Source organism: Hipposideros armiger, unplaced genomic scaffold (genome assembly GCF_001890085.2).
Source record: "Hipposideros armiger isolate ML-2016 unplaced genomic scaffold, ASM189008v1 scaffold_60, whole genome shotgun sequence".
NCBI classification, from domain to species: domain Eukaryota; kingdom Metazoa; phylum Chordata; class Mammalia; order Chiroptera; family Hipposideridae; genus Hipposideros; species Hipposideros armiger.
The window spans coordinates 4,556,030-4,572,452 of NW_017731410.1; the positions used below are offsets into that span (position 1 = coordinate 4,556,030).

General features: G+C 42.7%; 1 protein-coding gene across 1 annotated transcript in view; it reads left to right on the forward strand.

Moving 5' to 3' along the window:
- IL31RA (interleukin 31 receptor A) overlaps positions 1–14,490 on the forward strand; it is a 63,403-nt gene extending 48,913 nt beyond the window's left edge. Inside the window, exons 10-16 of the mRNA XM_019641433.1 lie at positions 5,059–5,241; positions 6,188–6,289; positions 7,106–7,252; positions 9,062–9,202; positions 11,117–11,210; positions 12,457–12,538; positions 14,017–14,490. Coding sequence (XP_019496978.1) covers positions 5,059–5,241; positions 6,188–6,289; positions 7,106–7,252; positions 9,062–9,202; positions 11,117–11,210; positions 12,457–12,538; positions 14,017–14,490 — 1,223 coding nt within the window. The remainder of the gene's footprint in view (positions 1–5,058; positions 5,242–6,187; positions 6,290–7,105; positions 7,253–9,061; positions 9,203–11,116; positions 11,211–12,456; positions 12,539–14,016) is intronic.
- The last annotated feature ends 1,933 nt before the right edge of the window (positions 14,491–16,423 follow it).

The window sequence follows — 16,423 nt, forward strand, 5'->3', positions numbered from 1 at the left end:
CCTTAATACAGTTCCTGGTGTTGTGGTGACGCCCAACCATAAAATTATTTTCGTTGCTACTCCATAACTGTAATTTTGCTACTGTTATGAATCATAAATATCTTTTTGTTTTCCTATGGTCTTAGGCAACCCCTGTGAAAAGGTCGTTCAATCCCCAAAGGGGTCACAACCCACAGGTTGAGAACCGCTAGTCTAAGTGAATGTAAGCTGGGTTGAGCTTTATACAACTGTCAGATCTGCCACATTTGTTCTCAGTGATTGAAACCTCTCTTTTGAAATCTCCCTCACAATATTGACCACATCCCAGCCTTGGTTTGCTCAATCTCCCTTTTTTTTTTGCTCACTCTCCTCTTTTCTTCCTTTTCCTCCTTCCATTTGACTATCAAGTTAGGAAAAGTCCTAATGTCTATACTTGACAATAAATTGCTCATTATACTTTTGATTAAGTAGTCTTTAACATTTTACTGCTCCCAGGCAGACTCATACCCTATATCTTGTTTTGGAATAAAATACCTTCTTTGATTTTTATTCAAGGAACTGCAAGCAATAGATTTCCTCTTCCCTGCTTTATTTTTCTTTATAAATCTTACCATTCCTCATTCTATAGATTTTCTCATTTATTTTGTTTATGAACAATCTCTCAACAGGGTGCAAGTTCTAAGGGCAGAGATTTCTGCATGTTTTTCTCTTCTTTTCCTCCTTCTCCTTCCTCTCTTCCTCCTTCATTTCCAATACTTAAAATCGGCATAGAGCAGTTGCCTAGAAAAGGCACTCAGTAACTTTTATTGAAATGCACCATAGGTAAGGAATGCACCCTCCAATTTGCTACCTTTCTCTTTTGCTGAGACCTAGACTGGTTCAGGCATTTACACTGCTGGCTAGACTTGTCTGCCTATGTTCCCTTTTTTCTCTTTTCCTTAAACTTAACCATTTCTTCCCTTGCCTCATTTTAAAACTCCTAGGTATACATATTTTGTGTTACTTGGTATTATTTTAGTTGATATTTAATAGTATTCCGCACAGTCCTTAGTTCCTGCCTACTCAACATCCCTAGTTCTGAAGTTTCTGACAAATGCATGTATCATTTAAGACATATCCATTGTTAATAGAGTTGCTGCTGGTTAGTAATCTCAGTTTCCTGGTGTAGCCCTGGAGTGGGAGGCAGTGAAGAGTAAAGGCTAAAAACATGGCCGTTGAAGTCCAACAGCCCTGGATTCAAATCTTTGCTCTTTCACTAGATACATAAACCTTGGGCAAGTTATCTAACCTCTCTAAACCTTAGCTACTTGTGAAATGGGGCTATTATATAGTAACACCTACTTGACAGAGCTGTTGTGAAGATGAAATGAGATTGCGTATGTAAAATGCTTTGTCTAGAGCTAATTATTATGATTGTCATTCTTAATAAAATTTCTGATTGATTAAATTTCTATTAGACATGGATTATCAACTTTAAAAATACTATAAAGTATACTCTAACTAAAATTATGCTGAAGTCACATAGGATTTTTGTTTGTTTTTTCCAATTCTGAAGGCACTTGCTATGTGTCAGAAGCATCAGTGCGATCACCAGTTATAATGGTCCCAGACCAGGTGCAGGCAAGCTGCAGCCTGTGGGCCAAACCTGGCCCAACACCTGTTTTTATAAATAAATTTTTATTGGTACATAACCACATCTATTTGTTTACATATCATCTATGTCTCCTTCTGTGAAACAATGGCAGACTTGTTGTGACGGAGACCATTTGGCCTGCAAAAGCTAAAATATTTACTATTTGGCTCTTTACAGAGAAAGTTTATAGAACCCTATTCTAGACATGTAATAAAGTAATGTTTTATAGAATTTTGTTTAATAAAGTGGCGTCAACTAGAGAATAGTTATAATAATTATTGTAAGTATAACAATCATTAAGTCAGTATAATAAACACATATTGTCCATTAGTATATGTCACACATTGTGCTAAGAAGACATAGGTTAATCTAATGTTAGCCTTGAAATGACCCATGAAGTAGATGCTACTAGATCCAATTTATAGATGATGAAGAAATTCAGGGAAGCTTAGTAACTGGCCCAAGGCCTCTCAGGTGGAATTCAAGCCCAGGCCTATATGGTTCCAAATGTATACAATATAATTTATCCTAAAGCTTGGACTTGATATTAGTAAAGTGACTTATAATTCTGGTCACAGATGCTGTGTGATGCTGAACTGTTACTTAGTTCTGTTGGCCTCCATTTTCCCATCTTTAAAATTAAGGAATGGAATAGATACCCCTTCCGGTTCCTTCTGGCCTGCACATCCTCTGAGTTCTAGGAGACCTGAGTCAACATGCAGCTGCGAAGTGGTCTGAGGTGGGGCCTAGAAGCACAAGGCCACTTGTGTGGTGAGAGGGTGGGGAGATCATGGGGACTGAAAAATGGCATAGCGTTGAGATTGGCCCAGGAGAGCTGGCAAAGGTGAGGCACTACCTGAGAGCTCTGTTTGATCAGCCCAGAGTGACTGCCTTCATCAAGCCACAAGAAATTAAACGTGTTCATCATCAAAACATTTTCCCCAGGAAGGATCTGTATTTCCTACCACCCCTGGGGTGTGTTGTATTTTGGGAAACTGCTCCAAAAGTTCTTGTTGAGTGATGGAAGGATCCATCAATTAGTTTATGTTAAGTCCAATGTTGATTTGGAAACTCCTCTTTCAGCACTCTTTAATGCTGCCTAGGCCCTTTTGTCTTTCAAGGTTGATCATGGCTTAATTGAACCATTTCTGCCATCCTGGTGGTTCAGCGTCTGGGCTTGTTCCCGCAGTCACTGCAGCACATCTGGCTCTTTCAGCCCGACTCCTGCTCCTCAGAGCGCCAGTGTTGGTAAAGGAAAGGAGTGTGAGCTTAGAAACCAACACTCACTCTGGTCTTTGGGCCAGGGTTTGTGTGCAAGTAATGTATTAAGAAAGTTTCTCCAGGGAAACCAGAAAAGTAAGCAGAGGAAGCAAAGCCAGGGAAGGGGAGGAGGCCAAGCCAAAGATGCTGTTTGATTTTCCCAGGGCTGCCCAACAAAGCACCACAGACTGGGTGGCTTCAAAAACCAGAAATGTATTGTCCCATCATTCTGGAGATAAGAAGTCTGAAATCAAGGTGTTGGCAGGGACATGATGCCTCAAAAGCCTTTAGGGGAGGATCCTTTCTTTTCTTTCTTCTTCAAGCTTCTGGAAGCCCCATACATTCTTTGTGGCAGCATGACTCCAACCCCTTGCCTAGGTCTTCACATGGACAGCTTCCTGCTTGGCTCTCTGTGTCCAAATTCTACTTTTCTTATAAGGATACCAATCATATTGGTTTAAGGGCCCAGTCATATTGGTTTAAGGGCCACCATCCTAACTACTTATATCTTCAATGACCTGATTTCCAAATAAGGTCACATTCTGTGGTATTGAGGAGGTCTTTTGTGTGTGTGTGTGTGTGTGTGTGTGTGTGTGTGTGTGTGTGTGGCGGGGGGGGGGTGTACAATTCAACCCATAACAGGTATGATATGTGATAAAAGTCCTGGGGACGGTGGTTCCAGCCTGACACTGCACGGGGACTCTGGAGTATGTCACATCTCAGAGTTATCCCAATCAAGCAAAACACACAAAAACAGTACGGAGAGATCTGAGAGGCTCCGTGAGCACTAACATTACCTGTTACAAGAAGCTAGGTAGGGTTCCCAGTGCTCCAATGGAGGCTCTCAGCCTGTCTGGAATGGAAACTGAGGATGCTTAGAGGCTGTTAGCAGCGGTGGGCAGGAAGCAGGAAGGAGGAGCCCCAGGGATTAGGTGGGGGGACTTCCTGGCTCTGTGCTCCTGCCCCTACTCCAAATCCACATTTCCTTCGTGCCTCAGTTGCTCTTCCTCAGAGCTACCCTGGGAGGTTGACAAATTACCTGGCCTTGCTTCTAGGACTAGCAGCTGGAGTGTCTCATAAAGGCCCACTTTGGGAAAAGGATCCATAAATTGTGTCCTTCAAGAGCAGAGATGCCTATATATGCACACGGCCTGCTGGGGCTTGTTGCCTAGAAACAGCAGGATTCGGTACCACCAGCCCCCACACCAAATCCTTACACTTGGCCAAGGCGCCCAGCTTCAAAAGGCTTCTGGGGGTTTTTTGAGGGACACCATCTCCTCTTTTGCCCTCATCCAGGACTGTCTCTAATGTTTATTTAAATGTATATTTTTTGCGAAGGCTCAGGTGTGTTGTGGGTGTAAGGAGTGGAGGAGAGGGAAGAGCCAGACCTCCGGTCTTCTGCGCACCATCGCTTTGTGCCCCCCTTCTCTGCCTAACTGCACCTCCTAATAGTTCTCTCCTCTTTGGTATATTCAGAACATTTTCAGTGAGATAGATCTCTAATTCTGATTAACTCTCAGATTAGATTCAAAACCAAGTGTTGAACTTTCTATTAAAGGAACCCTTGAGACCTGTTTCTGGACATGAGTTTTCTGCTAGGTGGTCAGAAAATGTTGTCATTTGTATATTGGTCCATACCTAGGTGCTTTAGATGGGTGTGTCTATACCTTTGTGGTACAGACACAATTTTTACTGCCTTGTGAATAGGAATCCATAGCCAGGTTGTGTAGGGCCAGCCTAGATAGTTGAAATTTGAAGCTCTCTCCCTGGTGTGCTTTTTAGGTCACCATCTTCCAGCTTTCCAGCCACAGAATTACTGGTGCCTGAGATTCTGCCTTTAGAGATTTATTCTTGGTCTCAAGCTTGTTTTCCTTTTGACTTGCAGAGATGCATGTAGAAGGTTAGTCTCTTTAGTCATTAATCTCTAGTGAGATCCTTTTCTGGAAACAGGTATATTTGGGGGAGGTAAGGAAAGATTAAGACGGCACTTAATCATCAAAGATGGGGAGTTAAAAAAAAAAGGATACAATAAAACAGGTGAAAACAGCACCATAAAGGGAGACTACAGTGGAGATCTTGAACTTTGACCTTCTTTGTGATTTGGGCAATGAATGGATGCCAGTGTGGTCGGTGTATTTGGAGGATGAGACGGGTAGTTGTGAAGCAGTCTTTTTCTCTCCTTTCAGCATTTCAGTGCATTGAGGCCATGCAGGCCTGCCTCACTCAAGGCCAGCTAGTGGTGGAGTGGCAAAGCTCCATTCCGGAGGTGGACTCATGGATGGTTGAGTGGTTTTCAGATTTGACCACAGAGCCCTCCACCTTTTCCTGGGAATCTGTGTCTCCGGCCAGGAACTGGACAATCCAGCAAGGTAACCAATGTGGACCGCCCTCCCCTCCCCGTACCCCCTTCCCTCCAAGCTCCTTCTGAGTAGGATTCCATTTCATTTTAATTGGTTTTTAAATCTTTAACTTTGGCTTCGAAGCTGTGAATGTGGTTAATAGCATTTGACAAGCTACGGCAAGCTTAGTGAAGTGACACATTTCTTGGCATTTCCCAGCAATAATGCAAGACAGGAAACCATGGGTATCAGACCAGGTATTTGGCATGTTTCCAGGTGGAAAACACCATTTTGACACCCACCGTCAGAGAACACTTCCCAGATATCTTGATCATGTGGAAAACATCAGATTTGTATTCCATCTGTCCTACCCAGGGGACCCCCTTTAGTTCTGGTTGCCTGTTTCAGAACTAGGTTCCTTTGCCAGGTGATGGATACAGGGAACAGCCTTCTTTTCAAGAAAGTCTCTGATACTTGTAAGACACATGAGTGAGGTTTTATCCCCCCAGTCCTATCAGTCCAACCTTTTTTTAATACTTAACAACATCCATATGAAGAATTACACTCATGCAGGGATGCAGGCAGACAGAAGAGCTAGAATTAATGGTATCTGAGCTCTCTAGAGTGATATACTATTGACGGAAGGATTAAGTTTATTGTGCAGTACCCCCAAGTCATATAACAAAATCAGTGATGGAGAAGGGCCTGGATCCCTTACTTCTCCCTTCCTGGGTGGCTTCTTCATTTCGTCAGATTGGTGCAGGTTTAGTTCTAAGAATTATTTTAAAATGTTAGAACTGGAATAGACATTACAGACCATCCAATCTAAATGCCTTATTTTCCAGATATGGAAATGTAGAGAAATAGAATATCTTCCATAAATCTAAGGTCATAACTCTTAGTCTAGTATTCCTTCTGCATGCCATACTTTGTACTTAATGCTTGCTTTTCTCTCTCTTTCTCTTTTTTTTAACAGATAAATTGAAACCTTTCTGGTGCTATAACATTTCTGTATATCCAATGTTGCGAGACCAAGTGGGCCAGCCATATTCCATCCAGGCTTATGTCAAAGAAGGCAGTATGTATATGGGGCGAAAGAAACATTGGGGCCTGCCCAACAATCAGACAAGGCTGTGAATGCCTATAGCCTTAGCACTCACCCATGCTGCACCTTTAGCATGCAGTAAGCTATGTATGAGTAAGTTGGACACAGTTGTGGTTAGCTTATAGATTTAAATATAGAATTTAAAGTGGGGGTAGACATTAGAGATTGTCAAGTCCAAGCCTCTCATTTCACAAATGGAAAATTGAGGCTTAGAGAGTGAAACAAGTTGCTCAAAATCACAAAGAAACTTAGTGCAAACAGCACTGTAAGCAGAAATAACATTTAGTTTGGACCCTTTAGGGACCTTACAGAGTTAATCATAAGTTGGAGATGCTAAAAAAATTATTTTTAATTGTGTAGCCATAAGCCAGGGTTTTGCTGGTGAGCTTCTCAGATTCCATTTTTATCTTTTTGGGAGTTAATATCTTCCAGATTCAACAGTAGAAAATATATCTTGTCACTCAAAGGTAGTCCATGGAAGCATACTCTTCAACTATTTGATAATAGCTATTACAGGTGTGAATGAAAGAATTGGGTGCTAAGAATGAGAGATCTATAAGAAAGTCCTTTTTCTCTGATCGTGGACACTGCTTCTCTTCCTGTTCAAGATGGATGACTCCAGGAAACAATTTTCCTAGGAGTTGATTCATCAATTCCCAACTCCCCCCACCTCCCACCTCTAACACTGATTTCAGTCTGAGTACTGGCCAGAGCCTTTGTGGGGGGCAGGATCTGCTGGGGCATGATTCAGTGTTTATATTATATTATTTATTTCTCTTTCTGATAAAGTCCCATCAACGGGCCCTGTGGCCAAGGCTGAGAACATTGGTGTGCACACAGTCTCAATCATATGGAAAGAGATTCCCAAAAGACAGAGAAATGGTTTCATCAGCAACTATACCGTATTTTACCAAGCTGAGGATGGAAAGCAATTCTGTAAGTGTGATTACAGCCAAGTTAAAAAAAAAAACCTCCAGAACCCCAAATAGATGCTATGGATAGACCTGCTATAGGGGTGTCTCCCATGGTTCGTGTGCTGCAACCTTGCACGAGTCACTTAGCTTCTTTGAGCCTCTCAGAAAATGGGACCAAGAGCACCTGCCTCTTGAATTTTTTGGAGTCAAATGAGAGTGAAGTGACAGTACCTGAGAGTCCTGTAGGAACTGGAGGAGTTGATATAATTTGTCAGTCTGTGAACAGGTTTGCCTTTGGGGAGCTTGCTGACCATTATGCCAGAGTGGGGCCTGCCTGGATTAAAGAGTGGAGTGGGGACAGACCCATTTGGTGGCACTCACCTCAGTGCAGAACAGGAACCTATACCATGATTCCTACTGCCCACTGCTAAGGCATACTTTTTTCTTGAATCTACAGTATCTCCTGACATCTTAATTTCTGGGCTAGGCTTGGATTCCTGTTTAAGCTATTTTTGTTGTTGTTGTTGTTGTTATGGTAAAATACATATAACATAAAATTTACCATTTTAAGCATTTGAAAGTATATGATTTAGTGGCATTAAGTACATCACGATGTTGTGTAACTATCACCACTGCCTATTTCCACCCCAAATAGAAACCCATCAATTAGTCACTTCCCGTTGCCCAGTTCCCACAGTCCCTGGCAACCACAAAACTGCTTTCTGTCTCTATGGACTTACCAATTCTGGATATTTCATAAATGGAATCATACACTATGTGGCCTTTGTGTCTGGCTTCTTTCACGTATCATAATTTTTTCAAAGTGTATTCATGTTGTAGCATGAATCAGTACTTCATTCCTTTTTATGACTGATTCACATTCTATTGTATAGATATTGCACATGTTGTTTATCCATTCATCAGTTGATGGATATTTGGGTTCTTTCTAACTTTTGGCTACTGTGATTAACGATGTTGTGAATATTGGTGTACAAATATTTGTTTGAGTCCCTGCTTTTAATTCTTTGGGATATACCTAGGAGTGGAATTGCTGGGTCATATGGTATTTCTAGTTTAACTTATTGAGGAACCACCAAACTATTTCCATAGTGGCTACACCATTTTACATTCCCACTAGTGGTGTATGAAAGTTCTAATTTCTCCACATCCTTACTAACACTTGTTATTTTCTATTTAAAAAAAAATTACTATGGCTGTCCTAGTGGGTGCCAAGTGCTGTGTCAATGTGATTTTGATTTGCATTTCCTTAATAACTAATGATGTTGGGCATCTTTGCATGTGTTTGTTGGCCCTTTGTATATATTTTTGGAAAAAAATCTTTTGAATCTCTTTGTGCATTTTAAAATTGGGTTGTTTTTCTTTTGGTTGTTGAGTTATAAGAGTTTTTTTATATATTCTGGATATAAGTTCCTTATCAAATACATAACTTGCATATATTTTTTTCTTCTTCTGTAGGTTGCCTTTTCACTCTCTTGAGAGTGTCTTTTGATGCACAGAAGCTTTTAATTTTAATTAAGTCTAGTTTAATCTATTTTGTTGTTGTTGTTTGCACATTCTGTGTCATGTCTAAGAAACCATTGCCAAAAGGCCATGTAGATTTACCCTGTGTTGTCGTCTAAGAGTTTTATAGTCTTAGCTCTTATATTTAGGTCTTTGATTCATCTTGTTAGGCTAATTTTAAGCATAGGGAGATTGGCGTGTGAGATGGCCAACTTTAGATGTATAGGTTCTAGTGCTCTTATTTCAAACCTGCTAAAGCACAATTTCAGCTGGGCTTGATGGTGGTGTTTGACTTCTGTTTTTCCTTTAGCCAAGACAGTCGACTCCAGCATCCTACAGTATGGCCTGGAGTCCCTGACACGAAAGACCTCTTACACTGTTCATGTCATGGCCAGTACCCATGCTGGGGGAACCAACGGCACCAGGATAAACTTCAAGACATTGTCAATTAGTGAGTATTTCCTTCAAGCTCTGGGTACGTCTCCTTGCCATTTCCCTTAGCCCAGTCAGAGATGCTGCTTGCTGAAGGCAGAGGGAAGCCCAATGGAAGGGCAGTACCTAAGTGAGAAGAGCCACCTGCTCTCTGGCTCACTGACCTTTCTGGAAACATAGGGGTGAGGAGTGAATAGGTAGAGAAGGCAAAGCTGAATTTGAAAGCCCAGTCATTTTGCTTCTTCCTCAGGGGTGGCCCTATATCACCCTGAGGAGGAGGGATGGAGTTAATACCAACTTCACTCTCAGCCCCAAACCAGCACCTGCCACAAGGCTGTCCCTAAGTTCATTGTTACCAGCTTCTGTGTGTCAGAGGTTACTGCACAGCGGGGCCGTGAAGGGAAAACATTGTTTGAACAAGCACCATCATCATTTATGAAGTTTTTAAGCAAAAAAAGTATATAATATCTTCTACTTATTGCTTTTACATTAAAAAGTAGGGAGCAAAAATGGTTTAGTAAATATAACAAAAATGTAAAATACAATGTAGTTTCATATGACGATTATGCGGAATATTCAAGAGGGAAAGAAGATGGAATGAGGAGGGAGATGAGGAAGAAAGTAGGAGAATGGGAGAAACAGAGAAATATGTTAATTTTTTCCTAGACATTGTGTGAAAGAGATTTGATTTTAAAGATATATTAAAACTGTTTTAAGGAATGAACAACCTTTTATATTAAAAGTGAAGGAACATGTCCAAATTTTGCGGTAACAGCTAAAAATAGTCCACTTTAAGTATTCTTGGAAGCCTGTTGCTCATCACATTTTCAAGAGAATAGATATAGCTTTATGATTCTGGAACATGTGAATACAGCGTATGTTTTTATGTAAAAAGCATGTTCTGTTTTTATGGGCTCACATTGCCTTTTTGGAGTTCTTTTTGATGTTGCTCTTTAAAATCTTTCAAAATCATGTTGTATTTTCACACTAAGCACAAATTGCATTGTGCGATGGCATTTTCTCAAAGGGTTAAATAAGGCAAGAACCTGCCTTAGAGCCTAGAAATTTCTTACCCCTGGTCTACAGATTATAGACTTCTCTGCTTTTATCTTTGATCTTCTACAATTTATTCTCCACATAACAGCAAAAGATAAAACTCTAGACCTCCTGCTTACAACCCACCAGTGGCTTCTGTTGTATTTTAAATATCATCTAAACTCCTTCCTATAGCTTTCTGGATCCTTCATCATCTATCCCTTACTGACCTCATCTCCTACCATTTTGTGCTTCTGTTTATGTTCCTTAACTTGTTCCTGCTTCAAGGCTTTTGCATGTGCTGTTTCTTCTACCTGAAATGCTTTCCCCATATTTTTGCGTGATGGTTCCTTCTAATTATGAATATTAGCGCAAATTTCACTTCTCAAAGAAATCTTCCTTCACCGCCCTATCTAATGTTGCTAACCTTCCTCCCACCTTACCTTGGTCACTCCCTATTGCTCTGTTTTACCAGAAACAATCTTATTTTATTTATTGTCTGAATCCTTCTACTAGAATGCAAGCTCCATGAGATCAGGGATCTTATAGTTCTTGCTTATTGCTGTTTGTTTTATTACCCTGAATAGTTTTTGGCAAATCATAAGTGCTCAATAAATATTCACTAAATGAATGAAGTTGGAGGATGAATCTGGTTAACACAATGTCTGTCAATATTGTTCAGGGAGAAAAGAACTGGATGGGGAGCCACAAACACCAAGTTTTTGTTTGTTTGTTTGTTTGTTTGTTTGTTTGTTTTTAATTGAATGAATTGGAAGAAAACTAATAAGGAATGTGTTGCCAAAGCTACTGGAAGAAAAAGTTAATCTTTGATTTTTATCAAAAGAGTGAGGAGCTAAGCCTCCTACTAATACTAAATTCTGTTCTCCTTTTCTCAAAGGTGTCTTTGAGGTTTGTCTTATAATTTCTCTGGTTGGAGGAGGCCTACTTTTTCTCATCATCCTGACGGTGGCATATGGTCTCAAAAAACCCATGTGAGTGTATAGCCCAAGCATGTGCCTTTAAAATTAGGGATGGAAAGGGGCAGGAGGCATCCTGGGTGGAAGAGGGCACACCACCATGAAGGAGGTGTTTGTTCATTTATTATTTGGTACATATTTATTGAGTTTGTTATGTGCCATACCCTGCAGCTCATCAGAATTCTGACCAAACAAGGGGGCTTTCACTCCCCACAGCCCCCCACACAGGCCTTAGTCCTTTGGAGGCCAGGGGAGTGCCAGCTGCCCCATAGGCTTTATCTGCTGGGTTCGGCATCTGAGACTAGAGTTGGGGAGAGAAGGTCTTTTCTCTCAATGTCTAGAGAGGCTTCCTGGCAGTCGCAGGAGGCCTCAAGGCCACAAGCTTCTCTCCCAGGCACAGCAGGGAGCTGAATACCCATGAATTTAGAGTTCTGGCCAGTCATGTGCCCAGTACAGACTTGTTCCTTGCTTGTGGAACAGTTTTGGAAGGCTGGTGACAGGGGCATTTGTCCTGCCTGTCCTGGCCACTTTGGAGATGGAAGCTTGTCTTCAGGGTCTTGTGCTTTCTCTCCCCAGAGAGCCTCATGCTACGTGGATGGTCAAAGGTTCCTTCCGGGTAGACCATTCTCTACAGAGTTGAACAGTTGTGGGCCATCTCTGCCAAGCAGCTGTGCTTAGTTATGGTCAAGCTCATGTCAACCTCGGTTCCCAAATGCAGGTTGTAGCCAAGTCACCAGCACAAATTCTTGTACACTTTGCATGTCTAACAAGCTCCCAGGTGATACTAATGCTGCTGGATAGGACAAAGCCTTGAGAATCATTACTAAAGTGTATATAGCATATAAGGTTTAGAGTACTAGTGTTCCCAGAGAATACATTTCAAAGAAATGGCTCTGTGATGGTATGGCTTCTGGCATCAGGACCAGGTGGGGAGATGCAGGGGTGGGAGAGTGGGAAGGGCAGGAATAGCAGCTTTACGTGTGGAGAGGTCTCTTCCTATCATGTCCCATTGATGACTTGTAATTTCAGCCCCCACCACCACACACACACACACACACACACACACACACACACACACACACACACACACACACCCTATTTTGCTTTCCCGGTTTCAGTCAGGAGGCCAGGGGCTTGCCCTTATTTAATAGAGAGCCACACAATTTTCTTTAGCAAAGCCCCACGCTTTTGGCTCCGCCATATTGTCCAAGCCAGATCCTTCTGGGACTCATTTCTGTTTTAAAATCTAATCTTTTATCAGCAAATTGAAGCATCTGTGTTGGCCTGATGTCCCCAACCCTGCTAAAAGCAGTATAGCCACATGGCATGAAGATGATTTTAAGGTAAACACTGCTGGTTTTGTTGAGGAAATAATCGTGGGAGGTGGACATGGGTGATGGAGGTGGGGAGCAGTGCCGGGCTGAGCTTTGAACAGGGTTCACACAGACAACTCGACAGTAAAACCCCCCAGGAATAGCTGGAACCAGCCTTCTTGGAATGACTTTGACCTCATTTTTTGGACAAGAGGAAAGAGCTCCAACAGATTTAAGAGGACCCAGTGTGTGCTGGGCATGCAACTGGTCCTACAAAGGATGCCATGGAGGAAAGCCACTGGCCCTACCTTATGGGCCTGACTGTCTAGTTACAGAGCTAGAGAGCCCAACTATAAGATTTGAGGCCATTTAAAATACAGCCAAAGCAAGTTAATCTAGAGACCACCTGGAGACTCGGAGGGGACGCTTATGTGCTTGGATGCCCGAAGCCTGGAGAAGGCTGCCTCATTTTGTTTTTCTCAGATTGGGGAAATTTTAATCAAATTTTAAATGGCAATGCATTTTTTTAGTGGATTAATCATTACTAGAAACTTCCTTTTTCATAAGTTTTTAAATTGAAACTGTTCTGAAATTTTTAAGGTTTAGCTTCTTGCTTAAGTAGAAATAAGTCCAATCAAATATAGCTTTTAAATCCTTACTATTGAAATATTGTTGCCAGTATTTCTTTCTTTCTTTTTTTTTTTTTAATTGGGGAATTAGGGGATGAGAACAGTGCTGGGGAATTGGGGGAAGGGGAACAGACAAGTTGCTGTCTTTTTTGTTCTTCAGTCTAGTTGTGGAGGACGTTGTGTTGCCAGTATTTCTTGATGCAGGAATTTTTAATATTAGCTCTGTTTCAATTCAGAAGTCTCTTTTTAACATGACATTTTTATTATTTACTTTAATTTTTGTTATTTTGATTTCTATTTTCTTCTCTCCTTTATCAGTCTTATATTATGCTATCTACTATCCTACTTATTGAAAGTTATTAAAAGGGTAAATGAATTAACAGGAAGCATTGTCTGATGTTTAAAATGCTTTTGGAATAGTCTGTAGGTCTGTCCTCTACAGCGAGCACTTACTAGTCACTTACTATACGTCAGGCACTGGGCTAGGTAGGCTCTGGTGACACAAAGACGACATAGGGCCACCTTTGATTTTCTGGTGATGTTGGGCAAGTCATTTGTCTTTATGATTGTGTTTTTGCCATTTGTAAGAGTTCCAATTTTGATGCTCCCATCTCAACTGGGTTTTTGTGAGTGTACAATCATGTGGAAAATAGCCTTGAGCTCTCTAAAAGAAGAAATTATTTGAGTACAGTGTGTTCTTTCTTAGGAAATGGGCCACTCTTGCCAAGCTCCTATTGAAGGGCACATAGAGAAGATTGGCCACCACTTCTGGTCTCTGGGAGGAATATGGGGGGTTGGTTAACAGGTGGGGCATTGGGCGTCCCAAGCCTAATGAGCTTTTGGTTACATCATATGTAGGTGTCCCTTTCTCTTTTCCAGGATAAGCTAAATCTGAATGAGTTTGATGACTCTCTGAACACAGAAGAAGACAGGATTCTAAAACCATATTCTGCCCCTAAAGACTTTATTGACAGGTTGGTGGTGAACTTTGAGAATTTTCTAGAAGAATTTTCCACAGAGGATTCTGGAAAGGCTAAGGAAAAAATTTTGGGAGGGGAAAAGAATGAATATGTGACCTCCCCCTACAGGCCTTATTATTCCCTCGGGGAGAGTTTCGTGGAACCCTCCATTTCAACCGAGGTTCCTTCCAGAAAATCCCAACATCTGTGTTCTGGAATGCTAGAGGGGACCTTCTCAGAAGCTGAAGAGCAACTCCCTTATTCTGCTCAAAGCTTAGGGCCAGACCATCTCTGTGAGGAAGAAGCACCAAATCCATATTTGAAAAATTTGATGATAACTAGAGAATTGCTCATGTCTGAAGAACTTCCAGACCAAACCAAAAGAGAAGTATAGATGCCACGATGGCTTGAATCCCTCTGTCTCAGTGTGGGTGACTCTTACAGAGACCATGATATCACAACTTGATCAGAAGAGCTTCCTTTGTCTTTTCCCCACCCTGCTTGTGTTAGAGAAAGTCACGCATGCCCCTGAGTGGTTAGTTGAGCTTGGTTGGCAGATATATAACTTGCCTGAGAAGAAGAAGGGATGGTGATAAGCCTGAGTGCTTTGCATAGGAAAAACAGTTTATTTTCTATTGTCCAGATAATAAACTCTCACTTAGGCCTCTGACCGATTAACTTGGAGGGATAGTGGACCCCTGCAGTGGGTGTACCTGGCCCTCCCTATGAATTGGGTCATGATCTCAGCCTTTGCTGGGGCTGCTCCTCAGGTTCCTTGAGAGACTTTCCCCGCTGCCAGAGGACAGTTGTTTAGGTGGCACTTGGCAGTCTGATGGAAGGAGAGAGCCTCTCTCCCTTCACCTTGGCCTCCTCTGAGCTCCCGGACTCCCCCTCTGAGTTAGCCCTGAAATCTTACTTGTGAGATTCTGTTTCTCCCTCAACACAGGGCGGGAAGTGGAGTGGCCTCCCTGACGGTGTGCCTGCAGCTCCTCATTATCCTCATTAAATCTCAAGTGTCGCAGCAGCACCCCCACTCAGGGCCCGTGCCCCTCGTCCATAGCACACTGGCTGCTGGTAAATGCAGGGCTGAGGGAGGGCCTCTGCAGGGTGCTGGGGAATGGACTGTAAACCATGCCAGTCAGTCGGCCCCACTCTCCAGACCACTGCCCAGTTCCCAGAAGCCCTATCTGCCCCTCTATCTTGCACCCAAACCTTGGAGTATAAAGGCACCAAACACAGCAGTGGCTTTCATACTTGAACCTTGTGATGACTCAGAGCCCAGGAATGCTTACTGAACACACCCTTCAAAGGCCTTCGCCCAGAAGCAGCTGAGCAGCACCTGGGAACATGCAATGTTGAGCAAGTTTGCTGCTCCAGCACCAGGATTCCCCTGCCTTTGCCTGAGCTGAGCATAGAGCTTATGACAATCAGTGGAGCCTTTCGCCTAAGTGCTGATGGCAGGAGTCAGCTGCTGAGACCCAGGAACTTAGGACTGGCACTGGGCTTGTACCCTGATGACAGTGGTGTCAGATGACTTCCTAATGCGCATGGCTGTGACTCATCTGGCCATTGTGGGAGGGTGCTGAGAGCCTGATGAGATGGGGAGAGGCTAGGCAATGAGGGATGGCCAAGGTGCCATGCCAGAAAGGCTGATGGTATTTTTTTTCTAGGAGCGTTTGAGAAGTCAGTACTTGTGTAACAGGCATGAACTTCACAGGCCAGCAGCTCTGCTGTGCAAAAACATTGCTTTTTTTCCCCTATGACTAAAATTTCTAGCCCAGGACCCTGACATTTTGAAGTAACTGCAGCCCAATCTGGTGATGGCTGCATCCTGACCACAGGCCAAACAGGTGGGGTTGTTCCCCCAAAGCTCTCTCTCTCCTCATTAAATCGACTGCACCACCCCCATCCCCCATGAATTCTTCACTCCTAGTTTATAGAACAGTGACCTCTGGTAAACCAAGGAAAGAAGGAGCCTGTGGCAGGGCACTGGGGAACTGCCCTTTGTCTTGGGACCAAACAGAAGGTGTACACTGGTTCCCAGCTGTGTTGAGCCCCCGGCCCTGATATCCACCCACATGGTTGGGACTTGGGCACGTCTATGAGCCTCCTGTCCCCCAGAGTCCCAGATGGGTCCTTTCCACTGCTGCTGTTGGATTTGTGAACTTATAGAGAGGCTCTAGCCTTGTGCCCACACTGTTCTGCTCTTTCCTGTTACCCTCTGCCTACCTGCAGCGGAGGGATCGTCTCAAATTCTGTATGAGGTGGGTGGGGAGAGAGGGTACCTGGAATGAGTGCTGATCTTGTCTGTCTCACACTTGGATGAG